At 32.1% G+C, this 14,343-nt stretch overlaps 1 protein-coding gene across 1 annotated transcript; it reads left to right on the top strand.

Annotated features, from left to right (window-relative positions):
• Positions 1-1,145: 1,145 nt before the first annotated feature.
• On the top strand, positions 1,146-14,259 carry LOC130446167 (echinoderm microtubule-associated protein-like 2). Its single transcript, XM_056782262.1, has 6 exons — positions 1,146-1,474; positions 2,826-3,131; positions 12,216-13,401; positions 13,465-13,552; positions 13,615-13,841; positions 13,907-14,259. The coding sequence occupies exons 1-6, from the start codon at positions 1,464-1,466 to the stop codon at positions 14,030-14,032; spliced, it is 1,944 nt and encodes a 647-aa protein (XP_056638240.1). The 5' UTR covers positions 1,146-1,463; the 3' UTR covers positions 14,033-14,259.
• The last annotated feature ends 84 nt before the right edge of the window (positions 14,260-14,343 follow it).

Here is a 14,343-nt window from a genome sequence, read left to right as displayed (position 1 = left end):
ACCATATAATTTAAATGAAACATTTAATAATATATCTATATTTATACAAACGTGTTTTCAATTGTTTCTAAATCCGGACCTGTCGTATTTCAAAGTGACAAATGGTAATGACGTCATAATGATGACTTGCTTTGGAGAAGACAACTTCACAATAGTTGCGTTTGGTAACATTGTTGGCGAAACAAAGCGATTTGTATCACTTGACCATAGGTGATAATTACCGAACAGTAAACGATTAACCCAAAATAATGGAAGTCGCCTGTTCAGAATTGTAACTAGTAAAGTATGGAGCCTTATGAAATTACGCAAATTGATTTTTTAAAGCTTATTTGCTGTGTATTAATAGAGAACCAATTAGTACTGAAGGTGATTATCAACGTAACGTAACCTCTGGAGGCGATAAGTATTGTAATAGATCAGTTCTTATGCATTACGAATGAGAATATTTATTTTTTATATACAAAAACAACACACAATATATAAATATAAACAACTGTAGAATAAAATAGCTAATTAATTGGTTTGAAATGTAGAACGAAACGTCAAATGTCAAATATGAAAACTATTTTTCAAGATTCGGACTAGAGATATCACTCGGAGTGCTTAAAAACGTATATAACCGAACGCGAACCGAGCAGTGGTATAGAAATAAATGGATTACCGAACAATCAGAGTCATCAGATGTTCTTAGTCGAACGCAGTAATATATTTACGTCTATATTACGATCTTTTTATTACCTACAATTTTCCTTTATAATATTTTTCTATAGGACTTGTAGTTTCACCGCAAATCGAGATAAATCGTTTTTTACTCTCAAGAACTCACCCCCTTTCATTTCCAAACCTCACATCTATCGTAAATTACTTTTTCTTCCATTATTATTATATTTCCTTCCATTACTAATTGTTTCATCCATTTGCTACTTTTAAAAGTCTATTAAAAATAATATTCGTGAATGACGTCACAAATATTCAAAATCCCTTTCGTATTTATTCCTTTTCGATATAAAATCTGACAATTATTTATTGTTTAAGTAGATATCCGTTAGTTTCGCATAACTGGATATACATTGTTCAATTTTTTTTCAAGCTGATCGTATCTATAAAAAATCCGAACTGACAACAATGTCTGTCGTACCACCTCTGTGTTAATGACAATAACAAAGAGTGGTTCGGTCGAGAAGCGAAATATTCACACACGTATATACACAGACGACGAAGCGATTACGTTTCATTTTCCAACGGCAGGCAATATAATATAGATAGAGAGAGGGACAGCCATCCGTCCTTTATAACAAACCTACGTATAAATTTGTTAGTTCTCGAATGCGGTCCGTTTCCTTCCTCTTTTGGTTCATATCAAGTTTTGTTCGCCATCAGTCGCTTGGAAAAAAAAACATTCAATTCAATTTCACAATCTGTAATAGTGTGTAAACCGACCCTTCGAATTGTATCAGTGAAATATGGATAAAAAGTAAGATTTTCTCGTTTTAATTTTGGATAGTATTTTTGAAAGCGATACTTGTTGAATTCGGTGTTTGTTTGAGCTGTTTATAGCGGGTGTTTGACCTTGATGGAATTTTAACGTGGCGGTTGCCGAGATTATGAATCATTTAGTGAATTGATGTAATCTGGTTATAATTTCAGGGTCGATGGCGGGATAGTCTTATCGATTTAAAGGTGTGATAATTGTGTAACCTACATTAGATTTTTTTTTATAAAACTACCCTATTCATTGTGTAAATCAATAAATTGGCGTATTTAAAATGAAATGTATCAAAATCGAAAATTCAACACTTTTTTGGCCCGTGAAAAATCGAAAAACCGTAAATTTGTATCCGAAAATAGTATGAACTTACAAAATCACGGCTTTTATTAACTATTGAAGTTGTACATTGCTATTGTTGAATTTTGATGTTTTGATTATATAAAATTACGTTTTCGTATTTGTTTTGAGGTTATGTTTATAAAAAACTGCATTTTCTGTAGGTTTGGGGCACAAACTCGCTGTTTTATCGAACTATGTTAGGTTATGTACGAACAAAATGAAGTTTTCATCTGTATTTTGTATTTTTTCGTTTTCTAATTTTACAGTATCGAATATTCTTTCATTTTCATTATTACCGAAAAGATTTTCAAAACGATATATTTAGACAAAGTGACGAAAAAAAAATTCTATTTTAATCAAATTTTTCATTATACTAGTTTCAAGGACATTTTAAGGGTATGTATAGCGTCTTTTTATCGATTGCTCCAATTATATCGCTTTGTTTTTAAATTAATTTCACAAAGTGTTTTTTTTTTTTCATGGGGGTAATTTTCTGCTACTAATCAATTTATCAAACCGTCTATCGTACAATGTTTTCACGTGGAATGTTCACAGTTTAATTTTATCGAGTGCTAAATCGACTTGTTAGCGTGTCATTACAACCATAAATTTTGTAGCGACCTGAGTGTGAAATAATTAAAATTCAGTTAGAAGAAATACTGTTTCGAATACATTTTAAATTAAATTTAAAACAAATTAGTTTTATTCTAAGTTTATCGAAGTAACCTTGAAACTGCCATTCCATTAATTGTATAATAAGTTCAATAGATAATACTACCGATATTTAATAGAGGGAGCTACTGTAAAATGTTTATTTTTAATAACGGCAACGGCTTATAGATGGCGCCGCTTTAAATTAAATTATTTTAACGACCTTATTTCACATTCTATTAATTATTTATTACTTAATTCTGAATCGAATAGCGTTGAATAGTTGAATAACTTTTCTACGGGGGTTCAACAAAAAGTATAAAGGAATAAAATAATTTTTTTGCAGTATTAAAGACATAACCTATAATGAAGAAGAGAAAAGTCTGAGGTTTTTTTTGAAAGATAGACCGATCGTCGTTTACGCCCCTTCCGATATAGGGGAAAACTACGAAATGACCAAAGTGTCTACTACTCCATCGAGGAGACTCAAACTCGATTGGGTGTACGGATACAGGGGAAAAGATTGCAGGTCCAATCTGTATTTTTTACCTACGGGAGAAATGGTTTATTTCGTTGCGGCTTTAGTTGTTCTGTATAATCCGGAGGAACAAAGTCAGAGGCATTATGCCGAACACACAGATGACGTCAAAAGGTAAATTTACGCATTTTTTTTCTTTTTTTTTTTAAATAATTTTTTTTGTTGATCTACTTTCAAAATAAAAACTATTTTTGAGCGATTTATTGGATGAAAATGTTTAGGATATGACGAAAATTTATAATTTGATTTTTAATTATGTTTGTCGCTGGTCAAATTAATTATTGAGGTTAAGGTAAACCAGATACCATTTTTCAACCTTTTCAATTTTTGAGGTTATGTTTACAGAAATTTGCGTTATCGTGTCTTTTTTGAGGTTATGTTTACAGAAATTTGCGTTATCGTGTCTTTTTTCAGGTTATGTTTACAGAAATTTGCGTTATCGTGTCTTTTTTCAGGTTATGTTTACAGAAATTGCGTTATCGTGTCTTTTTTGAGGTTATGTTTACAGAAATTTGCGTTATCGTGTCTTTTTTGAGGTTATGTTTACAGAAATTTGCGTTATCGTGTCTTTTTTGAGGTTATGTTTACAGAAATTTGCGTTATCGTGTCTTTTTTCAGGTTATGTTTACAGAAATTTGCGTTATCGTGTCTTTTTTGAGGTTATGTTTACAGAAATTTGCGTTATCGTGTCTTTTTTGAGGTTATATTTACATAAATTTTTTGAGGTTATGTTTACAGAAATTTGCGTTATCGTGTCTTTTTTCAAGTTATGTTTACAGAAATTTGCGTTATCGTGTCTTTTTTGAGGTTATGTTTACAGAAATTTGCGTTATCGTGTCTTTTTTGAGGTTATGTTTACAGAAATTTGCGTTATCGTGTCTTTTTTGAGGTTATGTTTACAGAAATTTGCGTTATCGTGTCTTTTTTCAGGTTATGTTTACAGAAATTTGCGTTATCGTGTCTTTTTTGAGGTTATGTTTACAGAAATTTGCGTTATCGTGTCTTTTTTGAGGTTATATTTACATAAATTTTTTGAGGTTATGTTTACAGAAATTTGCGTTATCGTGTCTTTTTTCAAGTTATGTTTACAGAAATTTGCGTTATCGTGTCTTTTTTGAGGTTATGTTTACAGAAATTTGCGTTATCGTGTCTTTTTTGAGGTTATGTTTACAGAAATTTGCGTTATCGTGTCTTTTTTGAGGTTATATTTACATAAATTTTTTGAGGTTATGTTTACAGAAATTTGCGTTATCGTGTCTTTTTTCAAGTTATGTTTACAGAAATTTGCGTTATCGTGTCTTTTTTCAGGTTATGTTTACAGAAATTTGCGTTATCGTGTCTTTTTTCAGGTTATGTTTACAGAAATTGCGTTATCGTGTCTTTTTTGAGGTTATGTTTACAGAAATTTGCGTTATCGTGTCTTTTTTCAGGTTATGTTTACAGAAATTTGCGTTATCGTGTCTTTTTTGAGGTTATGTTTACAGAAATTTGCGTTATCGTGTCTTTTTTCAGGTTATGTTTACAGAAATTTGCGTTATCGTGTCTTTTTTCAGGTTATGTTTACAGAAATTTGCGTTATCGTGTCTTTTTTCAGGTTATGTTTACAGAAATTGCGTTATCGTGTCTTTTTTGAGGTTATGTTTACAGAAATTTGCGTTATCGTGTCTTTTTTGAGGTTATGTTTACAGAAATTTGCGTTATCGTGTCTTTTTTGAGGTTATGTTTACAGAAATTTGCGTTATCGTGTCTTTTTTCAGGTTATGTTTACAGAAATTTGCGTTATCGTGTCTTTTTTGAGGTTATGTTTACAGAAATTTGCGTTATCGTGTCTTTTTTGAGGTTATATTTACATAAATTTTTTGAGGTTATGTTTACAGAAATTTGCGTTATCGTGTCTTTTTTCAAGTTATGTTTACAGAAATTTGCGTTATCGTGTCTTTTTTCAGGTTATGTTTACAGAAATTTGCGTTATCGTGTCTTTTTTCAGGTTATGTTTACAGAAATTGCGTTATCGTGTCTTTTTTGAGGTTATGTTTACAGAAATTTGCGTTATCGTGTCTTTTTTCAGGTTATGTTTACAGAAATTTGCGTTATCGTGTCTTTTTTGAGGTTATGTTTACAGAAATTTGCGTTATCGTGTCTTTTTTCAGGTTATGTTTACAGAAATTTGCGTTATCGTGTCTTTTTTGAGGTTATGTTTACAGAAATTTGCGTTATCGTGTCTTTTTTCAGGTTATGTTTACAGAAATTTGCGTTATCGTGTCTTTTTTCAGGTTATGTTTACAGAAATTGCGTTATCGTGTCTTTTTTGAGGTTATGTTTACAGAAATTTGCGTTATCGTGTCTTTTTTGAGGTTATGTTTACAGAAATTTGCGTTATCGTGTCTTTTTTCAGGTTATGTTTACAGAAATTTGCGTTATCGTGTCTTTTTTCAGGTTATGTTTACAGAAATTGCGTTATCGTGTCTTTTTTGAGGTTATGTTTACAGAAATTTGCGTTATCGTGTCTTTTTTGAGGTTATGTTTACAGAAATTTGCGTTATTGTGTCTTTTTTGAGGTTATGTTTACAGAAATTTGCGTTATCGTGTCTTTTTTGAGGTTATGTTTACAGAAATTTGCGTTATTGTGTCTTTTTTGAGGTTATGTTTACAGAAATTTGCGTTATCGTGTCTTTTTTCAGGTTATGTTTACAGAAATTTGCGTTATTGTGTCTTTTTTGAGGTTATGTTTACAGAAATTTGCGTTATCGTGTCTTTTTTGAGGTTATATTTACATAAATTTTTTGAGGTTATGTTTACAGAAATTTGCGTTATCGTGTCTTTTTTGAGGTTATATTTACATAAATTTTTTGAGGTTATGTTTACAGAAATTTGCGTTATCGTGTCTTTTTTCAGGTTATGTTTACAGAAATTTGCGTTATCGTGTCTTTTTTCAGGTTATGTTTACAGAAATTTGCGTTATCGTGTCTTTTTTCAGGTTATGTTTACAGAAATTGCGTTATCGTGTCTTTTTTGAGGTTATGTTTACAGAAATTTGCGTTATCGTGTCTTTTTTCAGGTTATGTTTACAGAAATTTGCGTTATCGTGTCTTTTTTGAGGTTATGTTTACAGAAATTTGCGTTATCGTGTCTTTTTTCAGATTATGTTTACAGAAATTTGCGTTATCGTGTCTTTTTTCAGGTTATGTTTACAGAAATTTGCGTTATCGTGTCTTTTTTCAGGTTATGTTTACAGAAATTTGCGTTATCGTGTCTTTTTTCAGGTTATGTTTACAGAAATTGCGTTATCGTGTCTTTTTTGAGGTTATGTTTACAGAAATTTGCGTTATCGTGTCTTTTTTGAGGTTATGTTTACAGAAATTTGCGTTATCGTGTCTTTTTTCAGGTTATGTTTACAGAAATTTGCGTTATCGTGTCTTTTTTCAGGTTATGTTTACAGAAATTGCGTTATCGTGTCTTTTTTGAGGTTATGTTTACAGAAATTTGCGTTATCGTGTCTTTTTTGAGGTTATGTTTACAGAAATTTGCGTTATTGTGTCTTTTTTGAGGTTATGTTTACAGAAATTTGCGTTATCGTGTCTTTTTTGAGGTTATGTTTACAGAAATTTGCGTTATTGTGTCTTTTTTGAGGTTATGTTTACAGAAATTTGCGTTATCGTGTCTTTTTTCAGGTTATGTTTACAGAAATTTGCGTTATTGTGTCTTTTTTGAGGTTATGTTTACAGAAATTTGCGTAATCGTGTCTTTTTTGAGGTTATATTTACATAAATTTTTTGAGGTTATGTTTACAGAAATTTGCGTTATCGTGTCTTTTTTCAGGTTATGTTTACAGAAATTTGCGTTATCGTGTCTTTTTTCAGGTTATGTTTACAGAAATTGCGTTATCGTGTCTTTTTTGAGGTTATGTTTACAGAAATTTGCGTTATCGTGTCTTTTTTCAGGTTATGTTTACAGAAATTTGCGTTATCGTGTCTTTTTTGAGGTTATGTTTACAGAAATTTGCGTTATCGTGTCTTTTTTCAGGTTATGTTTACAGAAATTTGCGTTATCGTGTCTTTTTTGAGGTTATGTTTACAGAAATTTGCGTTATCGTGTCTTTTTTCAGGTTATGTTTACAGAAATTTGCGTTATCGTGTCTTTTTTCAGGTTATGTTTACAGAAATTGCGTTATCGTGTCTTTTTTCAAGTTATGTTTACAGAAATTTGCGTTATCGTGTCTTTTTTCAGGTTATGTTTACAGAAATTTGCGTTATCGTGTCTTTTTTCAGGTTATGTTTACAGAAATTGCGTTATCGTGTCTTTTTTGAGGTTATGTTTACAGAAATTTGCGTTATCGTGTCTTTTTTCAGGTTATGTTTACAGAAATTTGCGTTATCGTGTCTTTTTTGAGGTTATGTTTACAGAAATTTGCGTTATCGTGTCTTTTTTCAGGTTATGTTTACAGAAATTTGCGTTATCGTGTCTTTTTTGAGGTTATGTTTACAGAAATTTGCGTTATCGTGTCTTTTTTCAGGTTATGTTTACAGAAATTTGCGTTATCGTGTCTTTTTTCAGGTTATGTTTACAGAAATTGCGTTATCGTGTCTTTTTTGAGGTTATGTTTACAGAAATTTGCGTTATCGTGTCTTTTTTGAGGTTATGTTTACAGAAATTTGCGTTATCGTGTCTTTTTTCAGGTTATGTTTACAGAAATTTGCGTTATCGTGTCTTTTTTCAGGTTATGTTTACAGAAATTGCGTTATCGTGTCTTTTTTGAGGTTATGTTTACAGAAATTTGCGTTATCGTGTCTTTTTTGAGGTTATGTTTACAGAAATTTGCGTTATTGTGTCTTTTTTGAGGTTATGTTTACAGAAATTTGCGTTATCGTGTCTTTTTTGAGGTTATGTTTACAGAAATTTGCGTTATTGTGTCTTTTTTGAGGTTATGTTTACAGAAATTTGCGTTATCGTGTCTTTTTTCAGGTTATGTTTACAGAAATTTGCGTTATTGTGTCTTTTTTGAGGTTATGTTTACAGAAATTTGCGTTATCGTGTCTTTTTTGAGGTTATATTTACATAAATTTTTTGAGGTTATGTTTACAGAAATTTGCGTTATCGTGTCTTTTTTCAGGTTATGTTTACAGAAATTTGCGTTATCGTGTCTTTTTTCAGGTTATGTTTACAGAAATTGCGTTATCGTGTCTTTTTTGAGGTTATGTTTACAGAAATTTGCGTTATCGTGTCTTTTTTCAGGTTATGTTTACAGAAATTTGCGTTATCGTGTCTTTTTTGAGGTTATGTTTACAGAAATTTGCGTTATCGTGTCTTTTTTCAGGTTATGTTTACAGAAATTTGCGTTATCGTGTCTTTTTTGAGGTTATGTTTACAGAAATTTGCGTTATCGTGTCTTTTTTCAGGTTATGTTTACAGAAATTTGCGTTATCGTGTCTTTTTTCAGGTTATGTTTACAGAAATTGCGTTATCGTGTCTTTTTTGAGGTTATGTTTACAGAAATTTGCGTTATCGTGTCTTTTTTGAGGTTATGTTTACAGAAATTTGCGTTATCGTGTCTTTTTTCAGGTTATGTTTACAGAAATTTGCGTTATCGTGTCTTTTTTCAGGTTATGTTTACAGAAATTGCGTTATCGTGTCTTTTTTGAGGTTATGTTTACAGAAATTTGCGTTATCGTGTCTTTTTTGAGGTTATGTTTACAGAAATTTGCGTTATTGTGTCTTTTTTGAGGTTATGTTTACAGAAATTTGCGTTATCGTGTCTTTTTTGAGGTTATGTTTACAGAAATTTGCGTTATTGTGTCTTTTTTGAGGTTATGTTTACAGAAATTTGCGTTATCGTGTCTTTTTTCAGGTTATGTTTACAGAAATTTGCGTTATTGTGTCTTTTTTGAGGTTATGTTTACAGAAATTTGCGTTATCGTGTCTTTTTTGAGGTTATGTTTACAGAAATTTTTTGAGGTTATGTTTACAGAAATTTGCGTTATTGTGTCTTTTTTGAGGTTATGTTTACAGAAATTTGCGTTATCGTGTCTTTTTTGAGGTTATGTTTACAGAAATTTGCGTTATTGTGTCTTTTTTGAGGTTATGTTTACAGAAATTTGCGTTATCGTGTCTTTTTTGAGGTTATGTTTACAGAAATTTGCGTTATTGTGTCTTTTTTGAGGTTATGTTTACAGAAATTTGCGTTATCGTGTCTTTTTTGAGGTTATGTTTACAGAAATTTGCGTTATCGTGTCTTTTTTGAGGTTATGTTTACAGAAATTTGCGTTATTGTGTCTTTTTTGAGGTTATGTTTACAGAAATTTGCGTTATCGTGTCTTTTTTGAGGTTATGTTTACAGAAATTTGCGTTATCGTGTCTTTTTTGAGGTTATGTTTACAGAAATTTGCGTTATCGTGTCTTTTTTGAGGTTATGTTTACATAAATTTCCCTTGTCGTGTCTTTTTTGAGGTTATATTTACATAAATTTTTTGAGGTTATGTTTACAGAAATTTGCGTTATCGTGTCTTTTTTCAGGTTATGTTTACAGAAATTTGCGTTATCGTGTCTTTTTTGAGGTTATGTTTACATAAATTTCCCTTGTCGTGTCTTTTTTGAGGTTATATTTACATAAATTTTTTCAGGTTATGTTTACAGAAATTTGCGTTATCGTGTCTTTTTTGAGGTTATGTTTACAGAAATTTGCGTTATCGTGTCTTTTTTGAGGTTATGTTTACATAAATTTCCCTTGTCGTGTCTTTTTTGAGGTTATATTTACATAAATTTTTTCAGGTTATGTTTACAGAAATTTGCGTTATCGTGTCTTTTTTGAGGTTATGTTTACAGAAATTTGCGTTATCGTGTCTTTTTTGAGGTTATGTTTACAGAAATTTGCGTTATCGTGTCTTTTTTGAGGTTATGTTTACATAAATTTCCCTTGTCGTGTCTTTTTTGAGGTTATATTTACATAAATTTTTTGAGGTTATGTTTACAGAAATTTGCGTTATCGTGTCTTTTTTGAGGTTATGTTTACAGAAATTTGCGTTATCGTGTCTTTTTTGAGGTTATGTTTACATAAATTTCCCTTGTCGTGTCTTTTTTGAGGTTATATTTACATAAATTTTTTCAGGTTATGTTTACAGAAATTTGCGTTATCGTGTCTTTTTTCAGGTTATGTTTACAGAAATTTGCGTTATCGTGTCTTTTTTCAGGTTATGTTTACAGAAATTTGCGTTATCGTGTCTTTTTTCAGGTTATGTTTACAGAAATTGCGTTATCGTGTCTTTTTTGAGGTTATGTTTACAGAAATTTGCGTTATCGTGTCTTTTTTGAGGTTATGTTTACAGAAATTTGCGTTATCGTGTCTTTTTTCAGGTTATGTTTACAGAAATTTGCGTTATCGTGTCTTTTTTCAGGTTATGTTTACAGAAATTGCGTTATCGTGTCTTTTTTGAGGTTATGTTTACAGAAATTTGCGTTATCGTGTCTTTTTTGAGGTTATGTTTACAGAAATTTGCGTTATTGTGTCTTTTTTGAGGTTATGTTTACAGAAATTTGCGTTATCGTGTCTTTTTTGAGGTTATGTTTACAGAAATTTGCGTTATTGTGTCTTTTTTGAGGTTATGTTTACAGAAATTTGCGTTATCGTGTCTTTTTTGAGGTTATGTTTACAGAAATTTGCGTTATTGTGTCTTTTTTGAGGTTATGTTTACAGAAATTTGCGTTATCGTGTCTTTTTTGAGGTTATGTTTACAGAAATTTGCGTTATCGTGTCTTTTTTGAGGTTATGTTTACAGAAATTTGCGTTATCGTGTCTTTTTTGAGGTTATGTTTACATAAATTTCCCTTGTCGTGTCTTTTTTGAGGTTATATTTACATAAATTTTTTGAGGTTATGTTTACAGAAATTTGCGTTATTGTGTCTTTTTTGAGGTTATGTTTACAGAAATTTGCGTTATCGTGTCTTTTTTGAGGTTATGTTTACAGAAATTTGCGTTATCGTGTCTTTTTTGAGGTTATGTTTACAGAAATTTGCGTTATTGTGTCTTTTTTGAGGTTATGTTTACAGAAATTTGCGTTATCGTGTCTTTTTTGAGGTTATGTTTACAGAAATTTGCGTTATTGTGTCTTTTTTGAGGTTATGTTTACAGAAATTTGCGTTATCGTGTCTTTTTTCAGGTTATGTTTACAGAAATTTGCGTTATCGTGTCTTTTTTGAGGTTATGTTTACAGAAATTTGCGTTATCGTGTCTTTTTTGAGGTTATGTTTACATAAATTTCCCTTGTCGTGTCTTTTTTGAGGTTATATTTACATAAATTTTTTGAGGTTATGTTTACAGAAATTTGCGTTATTGTGTCTTTTTTGAGGTTATGTTTACAGAAATTTGCGTTATCGTGTCTTTTTTGAGGTTATGTTTACATAAATTTCCCTTGTCGTGTCTTTTTTGAGGTTATATTTATATAAATTTTTTGAGGTTATGTTTATGTAAAACTGTATTTTGTGTACCTTCGAGGCACAAAATCGCTTTTTTATCTAATTATTGTGGTTATGTGCGTACAGAATTGAATGGATTTTTGAGGTTAAATACATACAAAGTTGTTTCTTGCGACTATGTACGTAAAAACTTGACGATTTTAGGTACACATCAAAATGCTCTTTGTTATTTTTTTTACCAATTTATATTTTTATCTATCTTTGCGGCTGTAAACGAACAAAATTGTAGGTTTTATTTATTTTCGAGGTTATGCACGTGTGGAATCGCCATTTTTGTTTATTGCTTTAATTTCTTTATTGTTTTCAAAAAAATACATTTTTGAGGTTATGTACTCACAAAATGGCTGCTTTTATCGATTATTTAGATTATGTACAAACAAATTTCAACTTTTGAGGTTATATACGTATCGATTATATAAGTTACGTACACTTCAAATTACGTTTTTCGATTGTTTTAAAGGTATGTTTAAATAAAAATTCATTTTTATTCCATTTTGAGGTTATTTTGTTGATTTCATAGTTTTATATACGCACGAAATTACATTTTTAAGATTAAATATGTACCAAATAGCGTCTAGTGAGGTAATAGGTAATAATTGAGGTTATGTGAACTCGAAGTTGCTTTTTTGAGGTTACGCATGTACAAAATTGCGTTTACGTCTATTGTTGAGGTTATGTACAGTTAAAAATTGTCTCCTACAGTTAAAATAAAAAGTAATGTAATAATTTCAGTTTAGCAATTCATCCCGACAATATGACTATAGCGACTGGTCAATGCGCCGGTCATAACGGAATGGAAAAGAGACCCCACATCCGCGTTTGGCATACCGTATCCCTTCACACCCAAGCCGTAATCGGTTTGAACGATTTCGAACTGTCAGTTTGTTGTTTATCGTTCGGCAAAGCCGACGGAAGTCTTTTGGTCGCCATAGACGAAGCCCCGGATCAAACAATATCCGTTTGGGATTGGCAAAAAGGCGAAAACGGTCACAAAATCACCGAAACCAAATGTTCCGTCGGTACTATCGTGGCGGTGGAATTCCACCCTTTGAGTCGCAACACGATCGTGACGTGCGGCAAATCCCACATAGCGTTTTGGTCTTTGAAGGTGAACGGCACCCTTTACAAACGCATGGGTATTTTCGATAGCAGACTCGAACCGGAATACGTGACTTGCATTAATTTCGTTGAAAACAGACACGTCATCACCGGAGATTCCAACGGCAGTTTAGCCTTATGGATGTGGGGCACCAACAAGATATCCAAATACGGTGCACGCGTCCACCACGGATCCGTTTTCTGTATCTGCGTAACTAAAGACGGAAATTACATCACCGGCGGCGGAAAAGATGGTAGATTGGTCGGATTTGATTGGGATTTACAACCCACCGGAGTAGTTACTAAGATCAAAGAACATTTTGGTGGTATCAGTATGATTTCGGAAGGAAGATTTGATCAAATTTTGATCGGTACCACTCGCAACTGCATCCTTTTGGGCATTTTAGGACGGCAATTCCAACCGATCGTATTGGGACATTCGGACGAAGTTTGGGCTCTATCTCCCCATCCGAACATACCCCAATTCGCCACCGCGGGATACGATAGAGTGTTGCGACTGTGGGATTCCATGTCGCACACGATCTTATGGAGCAAGGACATAGAGGAGCAAGCTCAGAGTATCTGTTATACACGAGACGGGACGTGCGTCGTCGTCGGTTGTCTCGACGGTGAATGGATGGTGTTCGACGTCCAAACCAGGGAACTTTTGGGCGAATACATCGATGGAAAAGAACCGATTCAAGTGATCACATTTTCGCCGGACGGTACGTCCGTCGCTATGGGGTCCAGAAACAGCCAGATTTATATTTACCAAGTGTCCGATGGCGGAACTAAATACTCGAAAGTCGGACGGTGTTCGGTGAGACTTTTTTCTTTTTCTTTTTTTTTCCCCGATTAAAAATTTCGTTTTCTTAAAATTTAGGGTCATTCGAGTAGCGTGACTCATCTCGATTGGGCTAACGATAATCAAACTTTGAGATCGAATTCGGCGGATTACGAATTATTATTTTGTGAGTATTATTGAATACCGAGATATTTTTGTTTTAATTTATTTTTTTTTTTTGAAATTTAGGGAATGCCGGTACTTGTTGTCAAATACCTCAAAGTAGCATTGCGCGCGACGTCGAATGGGCTACGAATACTTGTACCATAACTTTTACCACCGTCGGTATATGGCCGGAAAACGCCGACGGCACCGACGTCAATTGTTGCGATAAAAGTCACGACGCCGAGCTGTTGGTTACCGGAGACGATTTCGGGAAAGTTAAATTATACAGTTACCCGACTAGTCAACCGAGGGTAAGAAAAAAAAAACGACATTCTTCTTATTTAATCACTCGATATATTTTTTTTTTCACTTTCAGTCTCTGTGTCATAGTTACGGTGGTCATAGTAGTCACGTGACTGGTGTTAACTTCTTGTACGATGATTCGAGGATTATATCGATCGGAGGTAATGACACCGCCGTTCTTCAATGGACCGTTTCTTAAAAAGATTTTCTTTTTAATTTGAATTTGACTAGTTAAGAAGCAACACTTGTAGCATTTATTATATCGTTATTTATTATCCCACCAATTGTAGCACTATCCTAAAAAAAAATTAAAGAAAAATTAAATTTGTGCCAGAAAATATATCTAAAGCAAAATCTCGATAATACCCTGTATATTTTTATGTATAATTTACAACGTGTGCTAAATAATATTTTTATACATATATATTTAGTTGTTTTATTTAGATTCGTTTCTAAAAGAAAGAGTATTTTATTTAAAAAAAAAAGGAAATTACTAATAAATTTAATAAA

This window comes from Diorhabda sublineata, chromosome 1 (assembly GCF_026230105.1).
Source record: "Diorhabda sublineata isolate icDioSubl1.1 chromosome 1, icDioSubl1.1, whole genome shotgun sequence".
Classification (NCBI taxonomy): Eukaryota; Metazoa; Arthropoda; class Insecta; order Coleoptera; family Chrysomelidae; genus Diorhabda; species Diorhabda sublineata.
This window is presented reverse-complemented; position numbering and strand designations above follow the sequence as displayed.

Bases quoted from the DNA above. Each gene is read 5' to 3' on its own strand.
- LOC130446167 (XM_056782262.1), top strand. The intron at 13,402-13,464 runs GTGAGACTTTTT...CTTAAAATTTAG, and splicing joins CGAAAGTCGGACGGTGTTCG to GGTCATTCGAGTAGCGTGAC. The intron at 13,553-13,614 runs GTGAGTATTATT...TTTGAAATTTAG, and splicing joins GGATTACGAATTATTATTTT to GGAATGCCGGTACTTGTTGT.